This window comes from Rhinolophus sinicus, chromosome 14, assembly GCF_057876585.1.
Source record: "Rhinolophus sinicus isolate RSI-liver-muscle chromosome 14, RSI-T2T, whole genome shotgun sequence".
Classification (NCBI taxonomy): domain Eukaryota; kingdom Metazoa; phylum Chordata; class Mammalia; order Chiroptera; family Rhinolophidae; genus Rhinolophus; species Rhinolophus sinicus.
Window position 1 is genome coordinate 49,029,441 of NC_142514.1, and position 24,126 is coordinate 49,053,566.

The following is a 24,126-nucleotide window of genomic DNA, read 5'->3' on the forward strand; positions in this document are numbered from 1 at the left end:
GCCTTTCTTGTCCCCTAATTAGTTTTTTTTAACCACTGTACGCAGTTCAGTGCTTTCTTTATACCTAATACAATTTGTAATTGTGTTTGTTTAATTTATTGTCTGTATCCTTCTTTAGTTCCATGAGAGGAAGGACCATGTCTGTTTTAGTCAGCAATGTATTTCATGGTAATTAGCAAGAGTGGGCACTCAAAATTTTGAATTAATGGATAAATCAAGCTGGTATGCTATAATTAAAATTTATTACATATATAATCTGCTGTATTCCATGATAGAAAGATGTAAGAAATAAATAGGACATAGTGCCAGCTTTTAAGTATTTGTAGTACATCATGGAAAAACTGAATTCTTACACATTTACAGTAATAAAGACTAATCTGTTTCAGGATTTTAGTTTGGACCTTTTTAAAATGTACATTTAAAAGTCTAGAAAAGGAGTCCTGTTAACAGAGTCAGATCTGGTTAAGTGTTCCCATTTTGCATCATTTAGTGATTAAAGCTGGCCTAATCCACAATGCCAAAGCAATTTAATATTTTCTTATTTTAAGCCAGAGAACAGAATTGGTCTTAGTGGCAATGATTTACATGGTCAGACTCCACTTAATGACAGGGATATTTTCTGAGAAATATGTTGTTAGGTGATTTCATCGTTGTGCAAACATCATAGAGTGCACTTACACAAACCTAGATGGTACTCCAAGGTGTGGAGTAGCACCTGGGCTGTGTGGTATGCCACCGTCATATATGCAGTCCTCTGTTGACCAAAATGTTGTATGTAGTGCATGACTGTAGTTGTTATGAAAGCTTTTCAAGAATGGGTTAAAAAGTACACGAACCTGGAGTCAGAACTATAGAAGAGACGGGTAATTTGCTTCGATGATTCAGAACCTAGGTGAACATCACAAGAAATGAATGGTTTAATAGTTTCAATCACAGTCACTTCATATAGTCATGAAATGGAAAGGCAATCATTTTCAATTACTTGCCTGTATGTCAGGAATTTCTGTCACTTTAGATATGTTATCCTGTTTCTGAATAACCCATCAATGGGATAAAGGGAGGAAAATCTTATATTTTCCATCTTTTCACATTCTGTGTTACCCAAGTAATTAAGTAATTATTCAAGAGGAGATAATTAAGTACAGGTTATAATAGGTTATTAGATACAATGATTATTGTTTTCTCTTTCAGAAAATGGGCTATTACATTTAATTACTACAAAATTACTAATGGGCTTTGCTAAAATTTTGGACATGTTATTGTCTTTTCCTATCTCTCCTTTACCTCCTTCCCCAGTCCCTTACAGCCCCCCAAAATTTGTTTTCAAATGACCCCTCCTTAGGAAAAAGTAATGAAAATATAGTTGTTTATAGAGTACATAGGAAGAGAAAGACAAGGGAACTAAAGTTTTATCATTCTTTTCAACCACAGTCCTATACCTTCTCAGATACTTCTGACTTTTCCCAGAATACTTACGGCTTAGATTTAAGTGGCACATAATCACCAATGCTTTATTCTGTAACACAGCTAAACTAGTTCAAAGCCAGTGTGTTGGATTTACTATAATTATTAACTCTTCAGCTATGGACTAAACCAGACTGGTTTTTGTTTTTATTAAAATAAGCTAGATTTTCTCATTTATTACTGATTTGCTTTCATAGAAAGAAAACATAGTTATGTCAGGAATTGGTAAGGTGGTTTTTACCTGGCACTATGGTTGCATGAAATGGACTTTTGATGTAACTGGCAGGATTCTGACAGTTGATTCATTCAGGAGTAATTAGTAACTGCATAGCCTGTGGTTTTAAGTTCATTCAATTTGAATTCCAAATTTTATTATTATTATTATTTATTGGTTTCAGGTGCACAAGACAAAGTAATACTTAGACGTTTATCATTTATATCCCTCACACTTTGTGAACCCCCCTCCCCCCATCCACTACCCCCTGACATCGCACAGAGCCATTACATTTCCACTGTCTCTATTCCTAATGCTGTACTCCGCTTCTTTTTTTTATTGAATTCTAAAATTTTAAGTGAAAAGTAGCTTTTCATAGAGGAAACTTTGATGTGTGTTGTTACATTTACATGCATGAATCTTACCAGTATAAAAGGTATTTTAGTTGTATAAGTTTAGCATTTAAATGTTTTAATAGAATTAGATACACAGGTTAGAATTTATTTTGGTGATCTTAATAGGGGTTTCAGAATCATTCCCAGAGTAAAGAGACTTATTTGCTAGGAATAGCAATATGCAGGTACAACTGTTTTTCGAATGCACTCTTAAACACATAGTTTCATTTTGAATAACACAATTGTAGTGCTTATTTAGGAGATCAGGATCAGCCATATATTTATGTATTTATCTGTATTTTTGAAAAATCACGTTATAACAATATTAATACTTAAAATTCACTTCAAAGTGCTAAACATGTTCCATCTGGTTGAATCTCCAGAGCTAGAGAATTAAAGATTAAAATGTGAGAAATGGAGTATTTTTTTAACTATACACACCACGTGAATTATATAGAGAAAAAAGGAACCCCAGCATGAGGATTATGAAAAGAGTTTGCTGCGTCCATTGCTTCATATTTTATCTTGTATTCAAGCCCCCACTCCAAGAGGTTGGTTACCTTAGGAACTGTGTCTCTGGTCCAGTCTGGATATAGTGCCGTAATCAACCTCTTTCTTTCCTTCTTCCTCCCTTCTTCATAAGCATTTATTGGTAAGTCCGTTTTGGTACAACAGGTAAAAGAAGAGTATTGAGTCCATCCACCAAATGGCCCTTGAACAGCTAGCATCTGCTGCCACACACAGTCATTTCTAAATGATGTGGAAGAGGAAGCCACCTCCTCTGCATCCAGGAGATGGATCCCACTCCAACCTTACAATATTACTGTTGGTGCTTGGTAACTTCACCCTACTCTTTTGAAGTTAAAGGACAGATTTAATTTCAGATACGTTTGTCTTTTCAAGTCTCCTTTTCCTACCTGCAGCTAGCCTCCCTTTAGCTTACACAGATGATATTGCCCTCTTTTTATTATAGTGTGCAGGTAGCTTATTTCTTAGAGCACAATATGCAGGGATAGTCCACATGCCTGTATTTTTATTCATTTTGTACTGTGTCCATTTTCCTTATTTCTTACAGTCTATCAACCCAGCACATCCTATTTCACACTCCGTCAGGGATGTAGGCTTAACCTAGGGTTGCGTTTCCAGGAAGGCAGTGCATATGCACATGTAAGGAAGGGCGCTGTAAAGCAGTGAGTCAGACCCCTGCTTCAGAACTCAGCTGCTACCGCATTCATTGTATGGCAAGTTACTTAATGTCATTAAGCTTCAGTATTATTACAGGGATGATCTATGTGAAAAGAAAGAGCTCAACGTCTGGCACATGATAATCACTCAATAAATCTTAGTTTTCTCATTCATAAAATTCTCAAAGAGATTTATAACCCCAACACTGTACATGACATTTTCTCTTTCACTTTGTTCCCCCCCCCATATCTATACTCTTAACCACCTGTATGAATGGGAATGACACAATGTGAGACTTTATTATGATGTTTCAACTTAAGTTGAAGAAAGCCCCTTAGTACCCGGTAGAACACAGAGTTGGATAATATAAGCCAATGAGAGAGTCTCTGGTACAGGTGACTGACAAGTAGCATAATGTACTGTCAGCTTTTATGTTGTGTGCAGCTTTAAGTCTTTTTCAGAGGGAAATAAAGAGCATTTGCTTTACAGGCTATCATTACTGTTTATCTCAGAATATTTGGGGGCAAATAACAGAAATCCATCTTGAATAGCTTAGATAAAATGAAGAATTTGGTGTAAAGGTTGTAATTTCATTAAGGGCAAGGGAATATCTAGATCTCAGGGACTCAAGTGCCACTAAAACATGTTTTCTATTTCTACTTTTCTACATGGTAATGTTCTTTTTCAGATCAGCTTTCTTATGCTACCATGTTTCCCCGAAAATAAGACCTAACCAGAAAATAAGCCCTAGCGTGATTTTTCAGGATGCCATCCCCTGAACATAAGCGGTCACGCGTCTTTTGGAGCAAGAATGAACATAAGACCCAGTCTTATTTTCGGGGAAACATGGTATCAGTTCCCAGGTCTCCCAGATTTACTACTTGAGACAATCTATGTTTCTTTAGTTGGCTATTGGTAGAAATCTAGAAACACATATAACCAAATTTCGATCATGTGCCCATTCCAAACCTATGGCTAAAGAATGGAGTGATTCCAATTGGGTCAGATGCTGTGTGGTCCAGGAGGTGAGCTTTCAATCAAAATAAGTGCTTGGAATGGGGAAAAGAACATTTCCTGGAAGAAGATGAGTATAGAAGTAGAAAGGATTGGGGGCAGACAACAATAAATGATTCTTACATGATACTTGCTAAATCTTTTAAGTACCTCAGCACATAGTAGGAACACAGTAATGCTACTTGAATTTGAAACTGATGATTCCCCAGCAAAATTGATTTTGGTTTTTATTGTAGTTGTAGTCTGTCCAGTGCGGGCTGCAAGATCTTCAATTTATACCTTAGATTAAGTAAGATATTTTTCGTACTACTGTTAGCCTCGGTTGTATTCCTCAGTGGCTCATAATTGTTCCTTATTAACTTGGTATTGGGTGACAAAGGTTAAAATAAACTGATATATTTTTTTAGAACTTTATTGTTTTTATTACTTTTTAGACATCATATGAATATGTACTTGGGTCCAAGAAATGTCTGGAACAAGAGATTCAGTGTCACCAGAAACGTTTTGATCACTCTTAGCCCATGGTTAAATCCTGTTGAATTCTTCTGCAGGGTCTCTTGAGTTTTTTCTTTACCCACAGCCACTCATTTAGTTTAGGTTCTGATCATACTACATATGACTTAAAGGAGTGGATTCCAACTTAGCTTAGTCTCCTTGGCAAACTGAATCTCCCCCTGCCTAAGTCCATCTTGAACATTTTTGTATGTATGATTCTCCCTGGGCCCTGCCATAGTGTCAATCACTGCTTAACAGCTACTCTCAAACTGAGTCAAAAATATAGTATGACAGATCCTTTTAGAAACTAAGTAAAACTAGAGAAAATAGTTAAAAGTACCAGCCCTAACTTTCTTTTTTTCATTACTACAAATATCCTCAGAGTAACCTGTTTATTCATTTCTGTTTTTATACTTAACATAGTTATTTCTTCTGACTTGAATGACTTTTTTCTATCTGCCATTTTTGCTGTTTTCAAATTGAAGCAGTTCTCCAAATGCACTGTAATCAACTGGTTTTGACTCTCCTCTGTACTTTGCCTAGTCAATATTGGAGGTTTTGCTAAATTTTTCTTTGTGAAATGCATTTTTATAAAGTGAGTCACACTTGTCAAATGTGTATCCAAGGGGGAAAAAATCTTGACCTAAGATAGATGTCACACTGTCCACATTCCTAATAATGGTTTTAAAAATAAAAATTTCCATGCAGTTAGTGTGTCACCTGTCCTTTTGACACATAACTGAGCTAGATGTCAGTTGTTAGTGATAAGCTGTATTAAAGTTAATGATCAAACTTAGTTACCTCCCACTAGGAAGACTGATTTGCAGGTATTTTATCTTAGAACTGGGAAATAAGTGGCTCTTTATGCTGGTCTCATACCAGCAGCATCTGTATCACCTGGAACTTAGGAAAAAATGCACATACTCAGGCCCCACCTCAGCTTTACTGTTACAGATCAGAAACTTCGGGGTGAGACTCAGCAATCAGTTTAAGCTCTCAGAGTGATTCTGTTGCCCGTGAATAAGACAGACCAAAGGGTAGAGAGCCTGAGGACATTTATTTAATCTACCTATTTTGTGTGTGCTCTCAAAGTATCAGTTAACTCAGTTGTAAAAATTAGAGGTAATAATAGCATATATAAAGGTAGTTTTAAAAATGAAATAAATATGAAACAACCTCTTGAAGAATTCTTAAGGTCCATGTAAATGGTAGTTGCAAACTTAAACACACTAAAGTGTTTTTCCTTATTGGGCATTTGTTCATACTAGTCATTTCAGTGGCTCTTATTCATAGTAGTGGCTTCAGTTGTTGAACTTTCTTCTAATTTATGGTGCAGAATGAGTTTATAGTAAGTGTGAGCTGGGATTAGGACGTCTGGAAATTATAGTAAAGTCTCTGCCAGTGCATCGTGTTTCTTTCTGGTTGATTTTCTTATTTATAAATAAAGGTAGCAAACGCTTCCATCTGATATTTCTAAAGATCTAATGAAAAAGCAGAGAACCATGTGATTTCACTGATATGTGGTATATAAACCAAAAACAACAAAAGAACAAGACAAACAAATAAGAAACAGAAACTCATAGACACAGACAATAGTTTAGTGGTTACCAGAGGGTAAGGGGGATGTGGGGTGGGGGGTGGGAGATGAGGGTAAGGGGGATCGAATATATGGTGATGGAAGGAGAACTGACTGTGGGTGGTGAACACACAATGGGATTTATAGATGATGTAATACAGAATTGTACACCTGAAGTCTATGTAATTTTACTAACCATTGTCACCCCAATAAATTTGAAAAAAAAAAGATCTAATGAGATTGTGCTTTGGTATTTTTGTCCATGAAATGCCTGGCACATAGAAGACACTTTATGGCAGCTATTTGTTATTCTTGTATATACAACCAGCCTTTTCTGTCTTCCTTTTAATTCTAGTTTTTTCTTGAAATTCTGTTTTAGTTCTTAAATCCTTACTCCTAATTCCCAAATTTCTGTGTCCTGTACCAGATCCTTGGTACATGGACCAGATATCTGCAAGGACAAGATCTTTGAACACCTTAAACACTGTATTATTGCACTTGGAGAATCATAATATGAGGGGCCAGTTAAGTGTGCCAGCTGGGCATTCAGCTGGAGTGGTACTACCTTGCCAGGTAGAGTTACCACTTTGCAGGTTGTGGCTGCTGCCAGTCACTAGTGAGGGCTCTCAGAATTGATTTCTCTTTCAGAAACAGTTTCACAAACGGACATAACGAGAATATCCATTTATGATGTGAAGTAGAAATGTTAAGCAGCATTTTCTTTTCCATTTCTGTAAGAAATTTTTTTTAAAAAACTATATATAATCATTAGTTGCCTCTTGCACATGAATTCTGAATTATGGAGTTAATTGTAAGATCTAAGTCGTTAGTGTCATCAGGTTGTATCATCCAGTGGGGTGTACCCCTCTTCTCTGCAGCAATGCATTTACCCATTTCTACTGCAATAATGCATTTACCCGTCTGCACTGCAGCAATGTATTTACCTATCTCTACTGCAACAATGTATTTAACACTCGGGGCACAAAACTATTTCTGTCAATTTGAATAAGCTACAAGACTGCTGGAGAAACAAAACATGTCCTGTTTCACGATTATCCTTTTGCTAGGTCTAAGCTCTTTCTGGTAAGGTTTTCCATGTGTGTGATATGTTCAGGTGATCTGGGTTAAATTGTCTTTTTGTAATCAGAATTCTGTCATGTTTTCCTGATTCTTATGTCAGTAATCATATTGATTACTGATTAGAGTGAATACCTTCTATAGGAAACTGGTTTCATTTTACTGTGTATGGATATTTCTTCATTTTGCCCTCAGGGTCTGTTTTTTGTGGGGTTTGAGGGAGGTCCCTGGCTGGGGCAGCATGGTGTACTAATAAAGAGTCTGGACTTTTGGAATTAGATTTGAAATCTTGCTCCACTATTTGTAACTTGTGTGATTTGGGAAGAAATGATTTAGCCAGTTAGCTTCAGTTTTCTCATCTATAAAATGAAGATACTGTAACAATTTTGTAAGATAAATAATGAGGATTGCATGACATTATTTTATATGCAATTATAAATTACCCTAGAAAAAAATAGATGGCTAACGCAGTCCTGTATCATCCCTGTACTATACCATTGCTGTTTTCTTTTCATGTATTTGGTGTGACTGAATTTCATCTCCCTTTCTGGGTTTGTTAACTTAGTTTACAGTCTGTATTTTCTAATTCTATTTTCCCACTCGCAAATTAGGTATGGTGCTATTAAGTGTAAGCATCCATGCATAGCATCAACTGATGTTGTACAATAACTGAATTGATTGCACAGAAAAATAGTTCTAAACCATTATTATACTTCAAGATTTTGTTGTTAGCAATTTGAGTTGGTCAGTCTTTTATAGAAATTCTTAAAGACTAGCATTTTCTTAGCTTTCAGAATTATTTTCAGTTTTCACTTTTTATGATTTAAGAATTCTTGATACAGTTCTAAGATTATTCTGTACGGAATGAATACTTTATAGATTTGGGAATTATAAGAATATGAAATACCACTTACTCAGAAAGTAACTTTATTTTGGTCTACTTAGGAAGGCGACATGCCAATTCATGAACTTCTCAGCCTTTATGGGTATGACAGTGCTATCCGACTGCCTGAAGAAGATGAGGAGGAGGATGAGGAGGAAGAAGAAGGTGAAGAGGATGACGATGCTGATAATGATGATAACAGTGGCTGTAGTGGGGAAAATAAAGTAAGGTTATACACGTACATTTTTAAAATTGTAGTCTTTATTCTTGGAGTTACAATTTATGAGTACATTCATTTTGACTGCTTATTTTTATAATCTGTCTTTATTCTTTCTGATTTTAAAAGTAAAAAGTAAGATATAGAAATATGTAATAAAAATTGGAAGTCCCTATAATCCACTCCTGAGAGTTAATAGTTTCGGCTGTATCATTCAGATTTCTTTTCAATGCCTATTCTAAATAAATTTGTACCAACTTTTAAAAAATACTATTGTTTTTAAGTAATAAAGGCTAATTGGCAGTTCTCTCTTCATTTTTCTTATTTCGTTTTGAAATAATTTTACATTTACAGAAGAGATTCTAGGATAGTACAGAGACTTTTTATAAGCTCTTCATCCACCTTCCCCTAATGTTCACATCTTAGGTAACCATGGTATATTTATCAAAACTAAGAAATCAACACTGGTACCATAGTATTAATTGAACTATATACAATTCAGATTTCACTAGTTTTTCCACTAATGTCCTTTTTACTGTACCAGAAACCAACCCAAGATGCTATGTTATAATTAGTGTATTTATTTTTGTCTTCTAGTTGTATTTGGAATACTATGACCTTTTATCTCCAACAGTTTTATTTATAAATATTTAATTTATGATTCCACAGGAAGAGAATATAAAGGATTCATCAGGTCAAGAGGATGAAACTCAGTCTTCCAATGATGATCCATCACAATCTGTGGCTTCTCAAGATGCCCAGGAAATAATTCGCCCACGTCGATGTAAATATTTTGACACAAGTAAGTGTTATTGCTTGCTATAGTTTGGACATAATTTTTACTATTTAACATATGGCCTAAAATTCTAGTGTTTTGTTTTTTTTGTTTGTTTGTTTTTCACTGCTCTGTTTGAATTTACTCTGAAATCTCGCTGAACAACATGAGATTTTGTTTTAGGTTATTAGTTAGCAATGCTGGGCCCAATTGTTAATGGATATACTACAGGAATTGTGTCACTGTACTACTTGGTTTTGAGTGTGTTCCTGCCCTCATGCCCCCATTTTAAAATTTTGTTTCCCAGTCGTCTTTTTTTATTTTTCCTAGTCTTTCAGTTAGTTTTCATTTTCTACATTCTTTGCCTCTTTAGATAATATTGCCTTTTTTAGATATATTCATAAGCATTGCTTTCTCTAATCAATGGCTCCCAGGTCTAAAGAAGTTATTGACTCTTGAGATAGGAATACGTTACACATAGAAAGAAGTCTACTAATTTTTCTAGTTACGATCTAGTCAGAGATGACTAGTAGTCGAGACAACATTTAATGTATCTATCTTGAGTATTTGCATGCTTCATCTCCACAATGTTTTATTCTAAACAAGAATCATTCATTACACTAGAAGGCAGCTCTTTGATAAGAAAAACTCAGCCATTAGTGTTAATAGTTTAAATTCGTGGTCTAAATTTCTGTACTTTAAAAGGAAGAAAAACAGTCGAACAAGAATAACCTCGTAAAATGTAGTCATGTAGTAACTGCTTAAACATGGCTGCTGCTTTGTATGAATGATTTCTGTTACAGATTTAGTTTAGAAGTGAATATAGTGCTGCTAATAATAATTTTATTGTGTTTTGATCAAATATATGGTCTAATTGAAAAGTGTACCAAAGCAAAGAGAGAGTTTCTAAAATAATTCTGTCAATTTTAAGTTTGGGGGAAAGGTAGTATTAATACCTTAAACAGAGAGCCAGATCCATTGCCAAAGTGGGATGCTAAGTGACTACCTCTTGAAACAATATTTATTTCATATTTATAATCTGATATTTCAGTTGTGATGTGTGCATGGAAGCTGTACGTAGACTGCCTTTCTTAGTTTTTCCTAGGAAGAATTAATTTCTATATGTAATGTTGCCCTTTTCGACTTTGTGTGACATTTTTGAGTTGGGAAGATGCTGAGAACCTAATAGTTTTCAGATTTCCCACCCTTTTTTATAAATACGTTCTTACTCCAAAATGTAAACAAATAGCTTACCTGCTCTAAATAAAATGGAGGTTGGGGAGAATGGAGGTCTTCATACTTAACCCTCCCTTCATGTGCTTTCCCCCAAAATGATGCTATAAAGTTCTCAGTGTTTCAAGGAGCACTGTTTGCAAACCACTGTTTTGTCTAAATTCTCATTCTGTAAGGAAGAAATTGAAATCATGTAATTCTGCCCCCAGGCTGCTGATAGCAGAATTAGGTTTAGAACCAGATTATTTTGATTCTAAATCAATTTTCTTTCCTGAAGATTTTATAGGAAATTATTTCATGAGAATATAGTTGTCTAATATTAGGACTGTCCTAGAAGGTTTATGGGATTTTTGTTTGTTTTTTCTTTTTTTAACTGATAGGGTATTCTTTGATTAGAAATATCTTGGCCTAACTGCTAATACCTTTGGGCATATTTACATATTTTGAAGATAGATGTAAAAGTAAAATACAAATAATACAGGTGTTGACAGGATAAGCAATCATTTTACAATATTATTGTCTTATTTATTCTAGATAGTGAAATAGAAGAAGAATCTGAAGAAGATGAAGATTATATTCCATCAGAAGACTGGAAAAAGGTAGTTAGAGCCATATTTTCCAAAAACTTAGATAAATTAATATTTAAAAAGCCAAGCATAATTATTCTTTTACTGACTATGTATGTTGATAAAGTTGAGGTAAGCCCTTTTTGTGACATTTAAATGTTGGGTAGATGTTCGTATTTCCCCTAATACATTCAGATACGGAAAGTATCTTTTTATAAAATAATATAATGGTACAGAGATAATTGGCCTTTGTGGAGCAAGTTGGTACTGAAACCAAGATTAGAAATCCAAATTTCTGAACTAGTGCTGAATTAGAATTTTGTGCACTGTAAAAAGTATCAAATGTGATTTTTTTTTAAATACTTGGGAAAGCAATTGTGGAGGCTTTGGCACTTGTTAAGTAAATTTTGTGTAATAATTTAAATAAACATTTTTCTATCCTATATTAATGTTGATATTTACAACTCCAAGTGTATTGTGTGAAGAGATGGATTTGGGCTTCTCTAAAACTACACAATTAATTTCTAAAATGAATCTAAAGATATTATATTGACATAAGTTTTAAATTATAAAATTGTGTAACATTTAATGAGATGAATTAACTTTAAGCTGTTAACTTTAAGCAAAGCAGTTGACTTATGAAAATGTATCAAAATGTCTTATAAAATTGTTTAAAACTAATCATTTATATAGAATAAATTATATCATTCTTGTTGAGATAGATCACCTGATTTTCCTCTTAAAAACGCCATTGAGTTTTTTGTTGTTCTTTTTAACAAAAAGGTCTGATTTTAAATTGTGAGCATAAACAATCATTTCTTTGAAAGCAGAATAGCCCAGAACATCAAATTGTGTGGCTTTCTGCATTTCTTTAAGTCAAGATTGTTTACTTATTTAGTTAATGCTTTTGAGCTTACCCTGTTGTTTTGTTTGTTCTTTTGCCTTTTTCTTTTTTTTTAAGTTGGTTTAATGTTGTCTGATTTGAGATTCCTGGGGTAAACTTAAAAAAGAGCTGACCCCTTGCTGATTAATATAAAGGAACATCATATTTAGAGTTTCTATTAGGAAGAATGAAGTATGAAAATAAAACTTGGACTGGGCTACCCAAGGATTCTTCAGCTAGAATTGATCTAGTTAATGGGTTTCAAAAGAAATGTTTAGTAGAGAGACACATGAGTTTGGGTTAGAATGGTAAAGGAAAGTTAGCCTAGTATAGAAAGTGTTAATTTGAGTGGTGAATGAGTAATGGGACTGAAAACAGAAAACAAAGATCACAGAAGTTACTTCTTGACATTTTGGGGCAAAGGGTTTTTTGTTTTGTTTTTCTGATTTTTATACCGTGCAGAAATTAAGATGATAAAATCTAGAAACCTTGGGAGTCATCTTAAACTGATATTGGCCACCACACATTCAAATTTATATATCTTTTCTCTTAACATAAATTGATTGTTTTGTATTTGGAGTGTTCAATATAGTGTTTAAACATTATTATTATTTTTTAAATGGAACAAAAAGCTCAGAGGAGGAAGAACAGAGTAAAGGTGAAGCCTTCCTGTTGGGGAATATTAGTTGCTTCCTCAGGAAAAGTATGTAATAAAGCAGGCCATGGTAAATCCAGATTGTTTTATGTTAGTGTGATTTTGTTGCAGTAAAAAATTGTCCAGATGTAGAGATTCATCTTATAAGGCTTGTAAGATAAAATTGAATTTGTATAGAAACGGGGGTAGAGGAAACGGCTTTAAAATCAAATCTGAGTTCAAGTTACACTAATACTGTGTTCTCGAGGAAATTGAGGTTTTTGAGGTTCATCTCTTCACATGCAATGTGGGAATAACAATTTCAGCCTTGCCAAAGTTGGTGAGGAGTTAATGAAAATTACATATTAGATACTTGGTGCATAAATGCTACTAAATGCTATTTCCCTTCCCTTTCCTACCGAACAGATTAGCAGGCGAAAACATGCATTCTGAACTCAATGTGGAAAAGGAGGTGTCTTAACCTTTATACTAGTTCAGAAGTTCTCAACCCTGGCTTTATGTTAGAATTACTTGGAGGACTTTTAAATATTGATTACCAGAGTCTTCATCCAGAGATTGTAATTTAATTGGTCTGCAGTAGATCCAGGCAACGAGATTTTTTAAAGTGCCGCAAGCCAGGGTTGATAACGTGACTATCTATTCTCTGATAAGCATAGGTGAGTAAAGTTAAAAGAGGCTCAAGAAAGGACAGTGAAGTGCTCTTTTTTATACTGAAAAACAAAGAAAATCCCTGTATAACAGTAGAGAAAATTTGTGTGTGATGCTGTTTTTAGGAAACTGACTGGTTTTCCTGTACAGGTGCAGCAATAACTTTATTACATAGAGGATGTCTTTGAATTTATACTAGATAAAATGAGATCCTAACATCATTGGGGGTAACAGTAACTGGAGAGAGGAACTTTTCAAATCCTAAGAGTTATTTAAACTTACTACACCATGATTTGTACCTTTCTTTCCTATGTCTTCATTTTGAAAATGCAGTAAATTTTTTTTACCATTTAGCCACCCGACAAAAAAGGGTCTGTGTAATCTTGGTCCCTGTGTGTTGTAAAATCTCATCAGTTGTGATCTCCAGTGTCTGTCTGTCGTTCTGAACAGCCAGGTTCCCCTAATCTGTGATTTGACTATATGTTTTTGATGACCAGATTTCCTAAAAGAAGATTTAATTACGTTTTAAGGAGGCTGCTTTTTCATTCTGTATTGTTCTCATGAAAGTTAGACACTAACCTGCTTATCCATTTGGTTTGGAGTTCATCCATTTGACCCCTGCTGAGCTTTATACAAATCCTTGTGTTACTTCCTTTATCTTAAAGCTCTGGTTCTCAGACCCAAGTGTGTGTCAGAATCACCTGGACAGCTTGTTCAATTCTGGTTCAGTAGGTCTGGGGAGGACCTGAGCATTTATTTGCATGTCTGTCAATTTCCCAGGTGACGCTGATGCTGCCGATCCAGGGACCAGAGTTTAGAGTGTAGATACCCTGAAAATACCTGAATTTGACTTTCTAATTTTCAGTGTTTGCACTTCTTAGTAAGAATTCATTTTTCTTTTTCTGCATATTTTGAAGTAAAGTTTATGTTCATTGTCTCTATTGCATTATTATTACTAATATTTTCATCCAGTCATATCCAAGCTCCTATTATTAACTCATTCATCCTCATAATACTTCTCTGAGGTAGTTAATTGGTTTTATCTGTACTTTATGACAGAGAAACCAGGAACAGTTTACCCAAGAGGATGGTAATGCTAGAAAATTGATACAAAATCTGTTATAGATCTTACTAATGTTTTATGTTATTTTTAAAATAGGAGATTATGGTGGGCTCCATGTTCCAAGCAGAGATTCCAGTTGGCATTTGTAGATACAAAGAAAATGAAAAAGGTGGGTTATTAGTAAAGTTAATGGTTGAATTCATGCTTTTGAATCGAACTTTTGTTTTATAATGGGATAAGAACATGACAGTTTGTGTTACCCCATTGACTTATGAAAGAAGACCCTACATTATTTCTATTAAGAAGAAATATGTTTTCTGTTTTTCCAGTTTTGTCTATACAAGTCTAGTGAAAAAAGGGAAATTTTTTTTGGTGTTAGTGACTTAAAACATCGCAACTTTTTTTTCTTTCCATATTTAAATACACTGAATATACCCTTTCATAGCCTATATAGTTTAGATTTTAAAAGTTATTTTATTTCAGTGGAAGCTGTTGGACAGGTTTAAAAAGACACTTGAGTAAACCACTGATATAAAAAGCTTATTTGCTTCTGAAACTTAATATTACCTACTAAAGTTGAGTACTTTGATATTTGTGTATTTAAAATAATTTGGGAAAACAACTTATATACTTAAATTTTACATGATTGTTTTCATCATTTTATCTAGAAGTCCAGAGGTAAGGCATAAATACTTAAACTTCCACTAACAAAATACTTGAGGAGTTCAAGTATTTACTTGAACTCAGTGAAATACACATACACCCAGATTATTCACTTGGGTGAGTTCCAGAAAGACTGTTGTGTGTGTGTGTTTGGGTGTATGTGTATTTCAATGAGTTCGTGTGCAGTGTGACATCACTCAGTGCTAGGAATCTTACATTTTTTTAATTTCACTTTTTTCACCCAGATTTCAAATTACGTATACAGAGCCTCTTGGAGTTGTAGAAGTCTTTTGTTGTTTTGTTTTCTTTTTAGCATTCCCTCCAAAAATTTATTTTGTGTCCTAAGTGCGCACCTGCTTTCAAAGCAAGCAGCAGGTCAGAGGCAATTAAGGCAACATCTCAGGCCTATAAATTCTAATGACAGCAAAAATGTTTTAATACGGCAGTAACAGCTTATACTCACTTTGAAGTTAATTTCTGCAACATATAGGAACATTGAAGGTATCAATATGGAGTGACCTTGTTAAATATTGAAGTTTTGTGAATGCATTGTAATTGTGTGCAAAAATAAATAGTCCATTAGATTTTGTATTTATTTTTGTAATTGTGGGTGTTATGATTTACTTACATGTTATATAATGGTTAGTACATGCTCAACATTGAGTTCTTTCTCTTCAAATGAACTGAAAGTTAGACAGTTGTTCCATTTTGTTAAATTTCTTTATTAAAGAAACTATTTCAAACTTACTAAATTTTGACTGTGGAATATAACAGTGACTGTCTTTGAAAATTGTGTGTTTTGTAGGTGGGTAGGAAAACATCTTAGTTTTATATGTAGCGAGTTAATATTATGTCTAAGGATAGTTTTAATTACCTCAATATGTTCTTTTTTTATTTGAACATGTTTGTATTGTCAGGTAACAGTGAATACATGATCACAATTTCTAATTTTAAATGTTTTAAATTTTGGTTTAATGTTTTCAGATTTAACAGTTTTAGAAAGCAGTTATACTTAAGTTTTTTCAGGAAAAGCAATAAGTTATGAAGCTCTCTCACTTTGAGAATTGAAGCGCATTACATTGTGTGAGGATCAGACCAGATTTAGCGAGGTGATACTGCCTTGGAGGGGTCACTGTGGTAGCCTCTCCTCAGCTGTGTAGTTCCGGGAATTCACACTTTGGTCATGATACCCAGAATTCGCTTCCACTTGGTACCCAGTTCATACAAGCCAAACTCATGTGAAACTGTTATGTAATCCATGCTGTTAGAAATAAAGCTATCAAAGGGATAGTGCTAATTAAACTAGTGCATTCTTACAGAGAAAAAATTACAAGGTGTTTTTTCCTTGGTTTGGTGAGCACACATTCAAAAGGGAGCATTTGGTTTGGACGATTTGGATAAAAGTGCCATAAAGCTGAGATATCCTGATATTTTTACTGTAGGAATTATTTGACAGATGGATTTGAATTTTTTCATTGATATAAGGAAACCCAATTATTGCGTATCCTGGAGAGACATTGATTTTTTTTTCTGTGATACCTAATTTTTTTTCACTAGATTCTATGCAGATTATATATTGCTCATCAGTTATGATTCCTAATTCAAACAATTATTAAATTAAGATTTATTAGTTATACAGTCACATTCGAGGCATGTTCCTTTGAACCTGTATCTATTTTGGTTATAAAACTTCAACTACACATTAACATTTTCTTAAATTTATGTAAATTATCATTTATTCTAAACACAGTATACTGTAATCATTTGTTTCTTCATATTTGTATTCTTTTTTTTTTCATATTTGTATTCTTAATACCTAGGATAATCCTTGTCACATAGGTACTTAGTAAACATTTGTTAGCTGAGTTATTAGGTGCGTGCAGAACTGATACAGAGTTCGTAATCATACTCGTAGTATCTGGCACATAGCAAGTGCTTAGTAAGTGGCATTAATCTAGCTGATTAATCTTATCCATTATATTTAGGTTTTCTTATTAAGATTTTCAGAAAACATCAGTTTATGGTCTTTTGCTTGCAAGTGACGAAAACCCAGTTCAGTTTAGCTTCCCCCAAAAAAAGAACTTACCTGATTTCTTTACTGGAATGTCTGGCTTCGAATATAACTTGATTTAGGAGTGCTTATGCTATCAAGTGTCCATTCCTTCTTTGTCTTTCCTTTATTGTCAGACAAGATAAGATGGCTACTGGGAGCTCCTGGCTTATACTTTATACTGTCCTAATAGCTAGAGAACCAGCAAAAATGAGAATTTCCCCACCCCCCTTTGTGACCAGAAAGATGAGTACTTTGGCTTGCCCTGGCTCATTTATCTGTTCTTGGGGCTCCCAGGGGTGGTATCGGCCCCACTCAGACCGATAGAAAGGTTTTAATTCCCAAAGAAGTGCTGAACAGATAACAATGTATAATTTTTCAAAGTTATGTGTGTTTTATAATCACTGTCATGTACAAAACTAAGTAAACACTGCAACTTTGTGATAAGACTGAATAATTTGAATGCTAATAAAAGTCGTAGTGCACAGGATTGCACGTCCCCGTCCCCCCACCACTAAGAATTACCTGGCCAAAATGTCAGTAGTGCCAAGGTTGAGAACCCTGGACTAAATAAGTTAACTGAGCATTAGAGGGGCTATTTAGGAAAAAAGGAAAGTTGTGGTTCAAGGGAGGATTCCCAGCCAAACTTTCATGCTTACATGGCATAAGTTTTAGAGTAAGTAAATGGTGCTTAGAAATTAGGAGCAGTGAAGAGCAAAGGACAATGTGAACTGTTGTTCTAGTGAACATCTGACAGATTGATTCTTAAGTTACTGAAAACAACACATGCATTACCCTTAGTGATAATAGTAATAATACTGTTGAAACAAGCATTTCATTTAACCCATACAGGTTTCCCTCGCTATCCAAAAGTAAAGCGTTCCAGTGAAACCTTTCCTGAGCTGAAATGGCGTAAAACCAAGAAGCAATGATAGTAGTGTTACCCCCTTATTCATGGGTGATACATTCCAAGATCACCCTTGCAGTAAAACCATGGATAGTTCCAAATCATGTATATACTATGTTTTTTCTTATATGTGCATACCTATGATAAAGCTTAATTTATAAATTTGGTGCAGTAAGAGATTAACAACAATAATGAATAATAAAATTTTCATTTTTAACAGTTATAACAATAGACTAATAAAAATTGTGAATGTAGGCTTTCTTAAAATATCTTATTCTCTGTTCACTCTTGTTGTGATGATGTGAGATGATGCAATGACTGTGTGGTGAGATGAAGTGAGGTAAATGCTGTGGATATCTTCAGACCACGGTTGACCGCAGGTAACTAAAACCACAGAAAGCAAAACCGTGTATAAGGGGGAACTAAAACTGTGTATAATTTTTTAAGAGCTCCCAGATCCAAAAAATAACCTGCCTACCAAATTATACCAAGTAAACATAAAGCCTAAAATAACATTAACATATAGTAAAAGCAGGAATGATAGGAGGCTTTTCTGAACCTTAGAGCACACTTTGCAAACGGATGCACAAAGTAAGTCGAAATAAAGCACAGATGAGCACATGGCTCAGAGCTATCGATGGTGGCTTGATGCTGAGTGTCGTTCCCAGGGCAGAAGCGTGGCTGTGCTACTCTTGCTCAGGTGCACTGTCTCCATAATGACTCACTGCAAGCACACACTGAACTCCATTTTCACTTTTTGCCTGTTTTCATAAAAGTGAAAATTCTCCTCGTATCTTTTGGTTAGCAAAAATAGGTACTAATGTAGGTCTTTCGTAAAAGGGAAGTGGTATAACTGTAACAATGGAAAAGCTGGGCCTATCTATACATTAATCACAGAGTGACCTTTTAAGAATGGAAATGTCTGTCATAAGCCTCATTACTCAGTAATGCTAGTTATGGATCACCATTGTCATCCTTATAATATATATTGATTAGATAGAATTTTTACTTAGGTATTAAAAATGGAATAACACTTTAAAAAAAAAACCTAAACCTGGAGGTTAATATACATTTATTCATTGAGAATTAATTTCCCAGATTGCAGAAGTTTGTTTGTGGTTTGGTGATGGTTTCTCAACTTTCTACATTAGTTCCCCCCACTCACACACACATATAATGAACTTTGTTAAATTATTTTGACAACTCATTTTGCTTATCTGGCAAGCTTAATTTATTATTTAAAATGCCATAAGAAGCACTTCCCCAGCTAACCTGTGTTAATGTACTAGGTGTGTTCCTGCCTTCTGAACTCTTTCATATAATCATGTAAATTATATATTCCAGTAATATGAGGTATAGTTGGTTTTTAAAAGTTAGAATAGTTAGGTTTGGTAATTCATTTAGAGTGATAGTTTTAGAAGATGCCGTTACAGTTCACTGATTATGATCTTTCAAAACCCAGCATGTTCATGTCACTTTATGTAATTACCATAAAGAGCATTTTTTTCTTTGTTGCTATTAAAGAGTTTCTTTCCTTCATATCATATTTATAGACATTATTTCCCCTCAGCATTGTACTGTATTTTATCATAGTAGTGGAGTTCTGAATTTATGATCTAGTTGTTCTACCACAGACATTTAATAAGTATCAACTGTGTTGCCTGTTTTATTTAGATCAGAGTCAAAAGTCATTTTATTGAGAATGTAAACTTGCCTGGAAAATAATTGGGTGGGTTTTTGGAAATGTAGTGTGGTTTTATTGTCTGAAAATGCTACTTGTTCTTACTACATGGTCATTTTGTAGCATATTGTAATTGCATAAGAAGAAGTGTCACATTCTCAGGGCTCCCCTATCTGGCTATGGAGTCACAGTTCTAGAGATCTGGCTTGTCATTTGGTGCCATCTGGTGATGCTTGTGTATTCAGCTTAAATAAGGACATCTCTGTGTCCTGTGGTTCCCTGGAACTTCCAGAATGATTTCAGAAGTATCTCCCAGGAAGTTTGTTCTTACTTCATAAGCTTTATATGGGGGTATCTAACTGGGAGAACACGGGGGACTCGGGGACCCACCCTCCATCTTCCTCATCTGGAATCAGGGTTTACTTGTAAGGCCTTATCCACCCCTTACCCATTACTATAAGAATATAATTGGTAGTCTATTGGCTTTGGGGAACAGCGGCTGAGCAGAAGACAGAAATCAGTAGTAGTGTATCCAACTTCACTTTATCATAGGAGTTTGATTTATTTACAATTTACAGTCACTAGGACTATACCAGATTAAAAAAGGAATGAGATTTAGGAAGGAAAAGTTTCTAGAGATTATCCTTTGAGTTGTATTTTAAAGAAGAGTATAAATTTTGGGAAACAGGTAGAACAACATTTTAAAGTATACGTGTGTGGTGGGCAGTGGGGAGCGGCCAGGGCATTTGTATGAAAACACTTAACATAGTGCCTGGTACATAGGAAATGTTTAATTAGCTGTGTTAATTTCTTTTTTATAACAAAGCCTGTGACCATCAGTTATCCTTTGTCTCGTAGATTCAAAATCTTTCTAGAGCTGGCCCTTTCCTATTGGCATTTAAATGGTTATGTCTCCTATCTTTAAAAATCAGCAAATACCACCAAAATCTGTTCAGTTATACTTCCTCTTTCGTTCCTGCCCTATCTCCTCCCTCACGACCAACTTTTCAAGAGTTTTCTACTTTATTTCTTCACCTTCCATTTACTCTACAGTCCTCGCCAGTATGGCTTTGGCTTCCATCTCTGCCCAAAATGTTCTTGAAACATTACCCTCCTTGTTAGTAAATCCAGCATACCTTTTACAATTTCCAGCCTGGTCATTTTACAGTATTTAACCAGTCTATTTACTCCTTGAAACATTTTACTCCCCTAGCCGCTGTGGTGCCACACTTTTGGTATTCTATCTTTGTGATTGTTCCTTAATTTTGTCTATGCTTTCATCTTCCTGTCGTTTAGAATTCCACAGGCTTTCATCTCAGGTTCTCCTTTTCGGTTTTTAAATTTTTGATGAGATTTGGGCTTTAATCTTATTATAATGAAAATTCTGTTGAAACCTAAATGCATGTTAAAAAACATCGTGACTTTTGTTAGGAAAATGATTTATACTCATTATAATAGATTTTCAAGCATCATAGGAAAATTCAAGGAGAAAAAATTGCCCCAAATCCACCACCAATATTGGGTGAGCAATCTTTTTGACACCCCTTTTCAAAAATAATGACTATCCATTGAATCTTAATATATGCCAGAATTGTTTTAAAGTGCTTTAAATCCTTTCAACCTTACGTGCCAGGGTAGTTATTCCCATTTCAGGAATGAGGCAGAGAGAAGGGAAGTTAGCTTGCCATGGGTAGTAAGTGGTTATCGTGCTATTCAAACCTAGAGAGCTTGAAATTTGGAAAACTCAAGTCAGACTGGATTTCAAAAGGGGCATAAAGTGGTACTTCTCTTTTTAGATTGCTTACTTACTTAGGCTATGAATATTACCCAAGAACGAAGTCAAGCAACTAGTAGGACCACAGTTCCATCTCTTAGCTCGTAACATTTTGGATCTAAGGATGAGTTACTTGTTTAGTGGTATGTTTTAATACAGACTGTCAGTTTTTGGCATTTAAAAAAATATTATGTTTTACTAATTTAGTATATGAAAATGATGATCAGCTCCTGTGGGACCCTGAGTACTTACCAGAAGATAAAGTGATTGTATTTCTTAAGGATGCATCTAGAAGAACAGGTGATGAGAAAGGTGTAGAAGCAATTCCTGAAGGATCACACATAAAAGACAACGAACAGGTACATGAATAAGAAATAACTAACAATTTCCCCAAAGTAAATTAACCATATACATTTTTTTTAAATGTAAATGCTGTCACATTCAGTGTTGTTATTCTATCCACCAAAATTCCTATATGTTTTCAACAGAATCTGAGGTTGTAGTCATTATAAGATATGTAGTAGTAACACACACTTCATTGGTATGATTTCAACTCAAGTAAACAAAAATCTTGATATTTCAGTTTGCCTGTATGCATTGTTTATTAGGCTTTCTGAAGTTCCTTTGGATATCCCTGAGAATCTGGATATCATCGTTGGGAGTACACATCTGGTATAATGTTATGCACATCAGTGCCTACCATGAATCTAATGACAGCACTATATTTCTTTACCTTTTTTAATCAATGTTTTCTGATTTGTTTAAAATTATCTTAGCATAGGAACCCCAGAATGCCAAAAGGGAGGAGTCAGGGTTGTTACCTTTATAAAATAATTCTATTTATAAAAATTCCTGGGATACTGTGGCTGCCAAGTTAAGAGTATTTGCTTATCCTATTTTCTACATATTTAGAGGCATTTATAATTATCAGGATTGAATTTATGTTGGTTTTTCCTTAGTGTTCTATGTGTTTCATATACTAGAATTATTTGTCCTCCAGAAAGGATGAAAAAAAACACTGGATGCTAGAAAAAAGCCTTTACTCTCTTAAGAAATTGTAGTTTCAAACTGTTCGTCGTCCAGGTCTCATATTGAAGCTCTTTATTTTTCTAGGCATTATATGAATTGGTTAAATGCAATTTTGACACAGAAGAAGCATTAAGAAGATTAAGATTTAATGTTAAAGCAGCTAGAGGTAAGCATAAATGTTAAATTTTATTTGTTTTCATGACATAGCAGAAATTTAAAACTTTAACTCTTCAATCTCTGTAGCTATATCCTAGGTTTAATAATACTGATCTTTCTGAATTCAGTAAATATTTGCTGAATAACAAAGAACTTGTTAAATAACTTGTGTATAACACAAGTATTTTACAAGGCATTATGGGGAATGGGATTAAGGCTGTCCCTTTTTTAGAGAAAATACGTAGGCCATTTAAGTAAAAACACATAATGCCTTTGAATTTCAACACATTTTTAACAGTATTTTCTCATTTGATCTTGGTAATAGCCCTATGAGCTAAGTAATATGACAGATGTTACCTTCACTTTAAAATTGGTAAGACTGAGGTCTGAACTGAAGTAACTTAGCCGAGGCAAACATAATTCATAAGTAATGAAGTCATAACTAAAATCCAAGTTTTGGGTTTTTTTTTTTAACTCTAAACTGGCTCCCACCCTGCTTCACTAAGAGTACTGTTTATATATTATTATGTAACAAATGAAAGATACTCATTCCTCCAACAGAACTTAGAGGGCCTACTGAGTTCTAAGTTCATAACTATCAACAAAGTCCCTGCCCTCATGGTGCTTGGAGCCTAGGCGTTCTTAACAGAGAATTAGACTGCAGTTCAGACTTACTGCAGTGTCTTAACCTAGTGGGGGGATGGGGAGGGGGGGAGGCTGTCAAGGAAAGCTGCTAGAACTAAGTGATACTTTTGCCCGGATGTAAACAAATCAGCTAGGTGAAAGGGAAGTGAGGCAGAGGACGCAGGAAATAATTCTAGGCAAAAGGAACAGCATGCACAAAATCTAAAGAAAGAACATGGCAAATTTAAAGACTTGAAAGGTGACTAGTGTAGTGAGATCATAAAGTATAAAGGAGAAACTGGCCCTAGTTAAGGTCGGAGAGTTAGGAACCATGTAATCCTAAATTTTATTAATAAGGAATTTTTGTCACTTCCTCTTTTGTAGCCATCAATAATAGAGCTCAGGATAAAATACTTCCCTCGTTGTAACCAGAAGTTACATTTTTATTTGCAGTTTGTTTGTTATATACAACATTTGGGGGAATATTGCTTAACCGTTTTTTTCCCCCATTTTGTCAGAGGAATTATCTGTTTGGACAGAGGAAGAGTGTAGAAATTTTGAACAAGGGCTGAAGGCCTATGGAAAGGATTTTCATTTGATTCAGGCTAATAAAGTAAGTAATTATGTATGTTCTCTCTTTTATAGAAAGAAATTTAGTTAACAACCCAGATCATCTTATATCTTATTTTCTAATGTTAAAAGTTCTATAATGAATATTTTAATACATTGATTTTTTTTTTTAGGGAATTATTAAAAGCACGCCTAGACTTCCTGGCATACATTTGCCAAATGACTGTTTTCATGTGTGATATTAGAAGCCTTTAAGAATTGGGCTCCTTTATCAATATGTTCATCCACTTTGGGGTGGGATGTTTGCATGCACTGTAATTATTTAAAGC

General features: G+C 34.5%; 1 protein-coding gene across 12 annotated transcripts in view; it reads left to right on the plus strand.

The window, feature by feature from the left end:
• The window catches only part of MIER1 (MIER1 transcriptional regulator), a 56,622-nt gene that overhangs the window by 19,845 nt on the left and 12,651 nt on the right, over nt 1–24,126 (plus strand). For all 12 annotated transcript variants that reach the window (XM_019732165.3, XM_074334918.2, XM_019732129.3 and 9 more), the window contains 7 exons: nt 8,366–8,527; nt 9,190–9,322; nt 11,063–11,127; nt 14,440–14,512; nt 21,626–21,777; nt 22,532–22,613; nt 23,746–23,840. In XM_019732165.3, the coding sequence (XP_019587724.2) occupies nt 8,366–8,527; nt 9,190–9,322; nt 11,063–11,127; nt 14,440–14,512; nt 21,626–21,777; nt 22,532–22,613; nt 23,746–23,840 (762 nt within the window). The remainder of the gene's footprint in view (nt 1–8,365; nt 8,528–9,189; nt 9,323–11,062; nt 11,128–14,439; nt 14,513–21,625; nt 21,778–22,531; nt 22,614–23,745; nt 23,841–24,126) is intronic.